Source organism: Pelophylax lessonae, assembly GCF_965119305.1.
Source record: "Pelophylax lessonae genome assembly, chromosome: 8".
Classification (NCBI taxonomy): Eukaryota; Metazoa; Chordata; class Amphibia; order Anura; family Ranidae; genus Pelophylax; species Pelophylax lessonae.
The window spans coordinates 146,007,168-146,014,904 of record NC_138775.1 but is presented as its reverse complement, the minus strand read 5'-3'; the positions used below and the strand labels follow the sequence as shown (position 1 = coordinate 146,014,904).

Below are 7,737 nucleotides of genomic sequence, written 5' to 3'. Positions count from 1 at the left end.
CAGTAAACAGGACAAATATAGAGTGAAACTGGGACACAAACAGCAATACAAACCTGACAGTTGTTCCAATCGGCCCTCATTCTATCCAAACTAATATGCCTTCAGTTAAACTTTACTGAAAACAAAGACAAAGAACTACCTAATTAAATCTAGATATCCTGATTTGTTGTATTGTTATTTTTTAAATAGGGATTTAGTTTCAAGGAACATTAATCTTGTTAAAGTGGTTGTTCTGTGTGACCCATTTAAATGTTTATATTATATTAGAAAAACAGCAATGCAGATCAATATAATATATATAATAAATATATTTCTTATGAAAAACTACCCTCTTACAAAAGAGGTTTCACATTGTAGGCAAAATTAATTACCTTAACTGAGTTTGAGCTTAGATAAATGGTTCAACAAACAAATCATTTAAATGTTATAACAAATTAGCATAGATAAAAATACTGAGTACATGGACTTTTCAGCAATCAAAGAGCAGATTCACTGATGGTGCTAAGGACATGGGTTTGTTCTGAGCTTGATGAGGCAGAGCTGTAAAATGACTTGGTTTGGTTCTCTCTCTGTTCTCGAAGGAATGGAGGAATAGATGCAGATTTAACATGTAAAATTCTGGTGTCCATTACTTCACAATCAATTTGCATCATCACTTCATATTCTTGACCATTAATCACATTTTCTATAAGAAATACAAAATCAAGTTAACCGATAACATGTAAATACTAAACTAAAATAAATCTGGTAAAAGCAACATAGGGCAACAAAAAGCTGTTTTTTTATGGAGGATATGTTCTACTTAAAATCTAAACATCTGCAAAAGTCAGAACAATGCATTATATAACCAAAGCATTAAAATGATCATAAATAAAGCAGCTTATGACATTTGTTTTTACACCTGCAGCTGGAAACAAGTGATGACACAGCACAGAACATATTTCCTACTTTAGTAATGTGCGTTGACAAAACCAAAAAATGAACAAGCCCATTAAATCATTAAATAACTGCATGTATAAAGTGAGTAATGATTCTGAACATTTACTGCAGCATTTCAAGAAATAAAAACAAATCTTTTAGTCTGTTAAATGAGCATTATATGTAAATGACACCGCCTTTACAAAGAAGTACAGCACGCTGCTAACACAAACCAGTCATGTTAATCAATAACATGTTTTTTTCCCCCATCTGTTGAAACACATGCCATATATATATCATTTGTTTGTTTTTTCCCAGCAGGACAGCACTTTCTTCGATGGCAGATTTCAATAATTATATTCAACTTTTGCCACTTAAAAACCAGGCCAATTCTGACATTTCTCAGATACATGTAAAAATCAGCATTTTTTAAAAATAGAAAATTACTTTCGAACCCAAAACAATACATATACACATTTACTGAAAGCAAAATTCCTGGAGAAAAAAAAATGGTGGTGTTGCAATTTGTTATGTCAAACGATATTTGCACAACAGTTTATTAAATTGAAAATCAGGAAAAAAAAAACTAATGAATTTTAGTAAGCACAAACCTAATATAATACACAACTTTTAGTAAAATATAAAAGATAATGTTATGTTGAGTAAACAGATACCAAACATGTCATGTTTTAACTTTGCGCACGCCCCCAGAATGGTGACAAACTACCGTACATTAAAATTACACGTAGGCAATGCTTTAAAAGCATTTACAGGTTACCAGTGAGTTAAACAAAGTCTGGTGCTAAAATTATTGCTCTCACTGAGATGAGCATGGGGATACCTCATGTGTGGTGCAATTGCCATTTACATATGCACACAGGACCTACGTGCATGTTCGCATTTAAGTGAGCACACAGGGGGGTGGAGGCACTTTACATTTTTATTTTTTTTTAATTTAAATTTTTTATACTGTACCTTTTTTTTTTTTTACTTTATTTCTATCACAAGGGATAAACAACATCCCTTGTGATCGCATGGTCTGTGACAGGTCCTCCTTTTGAAAAGAACAGCCTCCAAAGCATCTGATCAAACCAAGATCGGTTTCATCAGATGCTTTTTAAGTCAGTAACAGCTTATAAAACAAAAACTGAAAGTCTATGTACAGAAATATTATATCAAAACGAGACTGGCCTGCGAAGAATAAATTCTTAATAATATTTGAACTAGGAAGGTTAACAGGATAAGCAACTAATGTTTCTGAATAAGCAGTCAGCAGTGATCACCTCCAAGTTTCTCACAGGAATAGTTTGTGCTGGTCACTGAGAACAGGCAGTAGCACTTTTTATGGCAGAAGTAAAGGAGTTCTGTGCAATAAACTCTTCTAAACATTTAAATTCCCCATCCATAAAGCTGTCATGCAGACTTAAAGACGAGAAAAAAAAAAAAAAAAGCAACATATTTTTGTATACAAGTCAGAATCGAATGAATAGAAAGCATGATTATTACTCATCTAATTTCTAACATCTAACATTTAATTAAAAACACCAACCTTACATAAGCATTTATCATTGCTGTACACATTTGACTGTAAACATAAAAAGTAAAACTCAGGAGGACTGATCAAAGGTTGAACACAGCCAAGTTTGCTCCAGGAAATTAAGAGAAAATGGTGTCCAGTTGAATGAAATACAATTCATCTGGGTTAAGAGAATGTGGAAACTGCAGCCAATGCAGCTGCGGAACCCTAAATTACTAATGAAATGCCAAAGGAAACTCTACTTTCAGCCTCCACCCAGTAATGGAATGCAATGATAAACCAACAGTGTGGGATTCAACCAACAGAGGTTTTATTTTAAGGAATTCCAAAAACCTCGAAAATATTAAGAATTAAACTTGCTAAAAGAAAAAAGTAACTTTATATTACTAGTAACCGTTTTGTAAAAGGCCATTGTATATTACCCTGTTTCTCTAAAGAACACAATAATTATTATTTTTTTCTAAACCGTTTATCATCATCATTGAACTATTTATTTTGAAGAGGAGGGGGGCAAACACCAGATTATAACAGACACGTAATATGTACAGTACAAACTACTTAGGCACTAGAAAAATATTGGTTATGAATTCTTATTTTAGGTTTTCAGATTTAATGTCTCAACAGAAAAGAAGGCTCCTGAGTTGCAAATATTACTTTACAAAAAATGCTAATACAATAGGATATTTAAACATCCTAAAAAAACTAACATAACTATAGAACACTTTCCAGTTAAAAAGAGGAGAGATGATTGTAGGGATATAGCCCAAGATAATAATAAACAGGTGCTAAAGATCAAATGACACGATGGGGGATATTTATTAACTGGTTGCCGACCGCCCGCCGCAGTTATACGGCGGTAGGCCGCTGCTCCCAAGCAAATCACTGTAGGTGTACTTCGCTCTCGCACACGCGGCTAGGGGGCAAGCGCGTGCCTGCGCACTCCCGCCCCCACTCGTCAGCAGGGAAGCCGATGCACGAGGCAGGCGGCTCCGATTGCCGTCTGACACCCATGATCATTCCCCCGCTAAGGGAGAGAACAACTGTCAGCTGTTGTAAACACAGCCAACCGTTCTTCTCCCTGCAATGATCATAAAGCCCATGTGATCCTTCTATAAACGATCATATGTCTCTATGGCCATTTCAGAAGCCACGCTCCCCCACAGTTAGAATCACTCCCCTAGGCTCACATTTAACTCCTTGATCACCCATAATGTTAACCCCTTCCCTGCCATTGTCATTATTACAGTGACAGTGCATATTTTTAGCACTGATTACTGTAGTAATGTCACTGGTCCCCACAAAAGTGTCAAAAATGTCAGTCAGGGGTCCGATCTGTCCACTGCAATGTCGCAGTCCTGCAAAAAAAACGCAGATCGCTGCCATTACTAGTAAAAAAAAAAACAAAAAAAAAATGACAAATATCTTTCCCATAGTTAGTAGATGCGATAGCTTTTGCGCAAAACAATCAAAATACACTTATTGCAATTTTTTTTTAGAAAACAAAATTGGCCTAAGATGTTAAAAAATTTAGATTTTTAATTTTTTTTTTTTTAGGTCATATGTGAATTATATATATATATATATATATATATATATATTTATATATATATATATATATATATATATATATATATATTTTTTTTTTTTTACAAAATTGTTGCTCTTTGTTTATAGCGCAAAAATCGCACAGGAGATCAAATACCACCAAAAGAAAGCTCTATTTGTGGGAAAAAAGGACATCAATTTTATTTGGATACAGTGTTGCATGACTGCACCATTGTCCGTTAAAGTAACGCAGTGCCAAATTGCAAAATAGGGCCTATTCAGAAAGGGGGCAAATCCTTCTGGTCTTAAAGTGGTTAATGCAATTTTGTAATCTTACATGTTGTAAGTGCCATATTGGAGAGCTATAAATCTTAACTAGAGTAAGCTCATCTTTGCATATATAAGGGGCTGGTAAATATTAAATCCTCATGTGCACTTTGGTATGTTTGGATCATGCCACTCTATTGTAGGGCGAGGCATATTGCAATGGTGTAAAGAAAAAGGAGGAGGTTTCCAACCCTGTCCAAGGTGGAGCCAAAGGGGATTTAAATGTGCCACTGATACAGTAATTCTTTCCAGATTCAGTCCATATTTAAAAGTTGATAAAGTTTTTATTAAGTATACATTAAAAACAGACAGACAAATACATTACAATTTTGTATACATGTATTGTACAAAAAGCAGAGTATTTAAATTTCAAAGAGCCCATAAAGGTACTGTATGGAAATATAAGGAGTTGCTGGAACTACGCGTTTCACTATGAGTGCTTCCTCAGGCTCCAGCTGTTTCAGAGTATTCTTAATATATATAGAAAATCCTTAGTTTTGATTGTGATCGATTCAATCGAATTGTACGATGTATGTGTATTTATGCAGGTAAATATCGACAAATGAGGAAACGTTCAGCTACACCAAAGGGAAGCTGTTAATTGACATGGGCTTAGTGTAATTATCAAAGGTAAAGGAGAATGGTCTAGTACATGTGCGTGAGGTTAAAACAGGCACAGATACATGTAAAGCAAGGTTCCCCGGAACACTGGTAAGATACTGGGAAGTACTCAGGGATTCCAAAGTTTTAGAGAAAATAGGAATAGATCTCACATAAATCTGCATCCGGTGTTTGAGAAACATAAAGCCATCCTTTTCCCAAATGATATTAGATGTAGCCAGTAGTATAAAGAATCTTCCCGGGTTCGTTATGCCATCGGTAAGCCAACCATACCATTGCAATGGCTTGCTTGATTAGGTTTTATTTTGTGGTAGTAGTTTTGCATTATTTGTACTGCCTTTTATTACTTGCTATACCACTTTACAGCTTTTGAAGCCTCTGTAGTATTTTACTCCATCAGAAGGTGAGGCACATTGGATTGTATGATTTGTTGAAAGAGCTTGGTTATATCCACTCTGTAGTGGCAGATAAACCCTGCTCTATATAGTTTTTTTAGCACATGCTTTTTGAGCATTTTTAAGCCTCCTGAAGCCTCTGCCTTGGTACCCCTTAGAGCAGAAGTAAGCAACCTTAGAGAGATTAGAGAGATGGAGATCTACTTGAATAACAATGATGAAGTCAAAGATCACTGGGCACAGTGTCCTGTTGTAACAGCTGGTTCACACCAGAACACGGTGCCTGAAAGGACACACTACCTTTATGATCTACTGCGGGTGATAATACATTGTTAACCTCAAACACAGATCGCGCAAACAGTGTGTTTTTGGACAAGATTGCATGATACCGCAGTATCATGCAACTTGGCACAGTGCATTTTTTGAAAGTAGTGCAAGCACTACTATTTGTGCAGTCTGATGTGATTTGCAGCCAGGGCTGGATTTACATCTCAGGAGCCTATAGGCAGAGAATTCTGAAGGGCTCCTGACTAGGCTAAGTGCCTATAGCTGGAATTGGATGTATACCCCCCCCCCCCCCCGGAAAAAAAAAAGCAAGACCGGTAAATGGAAGATAAAATATACAAAGTATATCTCCCGCGCCACGTGAGGAGACCTATGAGTGTGTAAGGACCTAAATAAATTAAATTAAAATAGTGTGATTGGCAGCTGCTATAGTAAAGTGTGAGTGCTCAAAAGTGGATAAAGTAATCAATAAATATGTGATTACCTATAGCGCTTGCGTAAATGAATTGGTAAACAATCTAATAAATTACATACAAATACCATGATGCATTACAAATTGAATAATAAATAATGTATAATAGTGCTGAGATAAAAATAGCAATAAATATAAAACACGGTAAAATAAAACTGTATATATCAAAATATGCAAGAACAATTATTATAGAAAAATAATGTCAATCACAAAAAAAGTCCTTGAAGTTCATGTGCAAAAAATTGATAAATTCATGTGCGAATAAAATATATAAGTGCAAGTAAAAGATTATATAAGTGCAAGTAAAAAAATTTAAACACAGTTGTGACTTCTTGACAGAAAATGTCCAAAAATAAAGTGATAAGTGCTTGGTGCTCCGTGATAAAAATATAATCACTCTTGCCCTGGTGTCCCTTCTAGTGTTTCACCGTGAAGAGGTAGATGAAATTCACACTCACCAGATCGCAGGGGTCCTATATGTCTTATGACACTAGGACCATACGTGCTTTTTTATCACGGAGCACCAAGCACTAATCACTTTATTTTTGGACATTTTCTGTCAAGAAGTCACAACTGTGTTTAATTAAAATTTTTTTTACTTGCACTTATATATTTTATTCGCACATGAATTTATAAATTTTTTGCACATGAACTTCAAGGACTTTTTTTGTGATTGACATAATTTTTCTTACATATTTTAATACATACAGTTTTATTTTACCGTATTTTATATTTATTGCTATTTTATCTCAGCACTATTATACATTATTTATTATTCAATTTGTAATGCGTCATGGGATTTGTATGTAATTTATTAGATTGTTTACCAATTCATGTAAGCAAGCGCTATAGGTAATCACATATTTATTGATTACTTCATCCACAGAAAGTAAGACCGACCTGTTTTTGCTTTACTCGGAGCAAAAAAAAAGAAAAAAAAGTTTTACAAAAAGAATGCAGGGTTCAGGAGTGCGCTGCGCTCAGAATGCAGGTTTCAGGAGTGCGCTGCGCTCAGAGTGCAGGGTTGGGGGAAGATATGAAGGGTGGTAGAGGACACTGCTATCTATGTGGGTGGCCCTGCCCATAGTAGTGTCCTCTGCCCCCTACACATCTCCTCCTCCCCACACACACAGTAGCGTCCTCTGCTCCCCTTCCCCCTATAGCAGCAGTGTCCTACCTGTGTACACAGCGGAGAGTGGGAGGCAGCCCAGTTCTGGATGGAGGGTGGGAACAGGAGCTGGCAGAGTGACTTTTTATTTTAACAAGCTGGTGATGGTTGCACAGGGACCTGTTTCAAATGATTCTGGACTGGTAAATATGAGAAGTGCTCATCACTGCTTGCAGATTTATCTTTGTTTTCAATTGCTGACTGCCCTCTTTTCATCAAATACATGTGCTGCATATATGAGCCTCCAGTTGCTAGCTGGAAAATTTTGAAATGCTCACTGTTCTCAAACAAACAATTATCATCAGCATACTATTACTGCATTAAAATCACAAAGAACGGAACAAAAAACAGTAATAGACTAAATTATTACAACTTCTTTTAAAATATCATGATGACCTTTACTTTAAATGGTCCAGCACATGTCACATCAAGAGTGATCTACGGTGCTGGTGGTTTCAAAGTCAGATAT

At 35.7% G+C, this 7,737-nt stretch overlaps 1 protein-coding gene across 1 annotated transcript in view; it reads right to left on the bottom strand.

The window, feature by feature from the left end:
• Positions 1-312: 312 nt before the first annotated feature.
• Positions 313-7,737, bottom strand: part of ATF6 (activating transcription factor 6) — a 222,536-nt gene continuing 215,111 nt past the window's right edge. Inside the window, exon 16 of the mRNA XM_082265424.1 lies at positions 313-685. Within this exon, the coding sequence (XP_082121550.1) occupies positions 477-685 (209 nt within the window). The 3' untranslated portion in view covers positions 313-476. The remainder of the gene's footprint in view (positions 686-7,737) is intronic.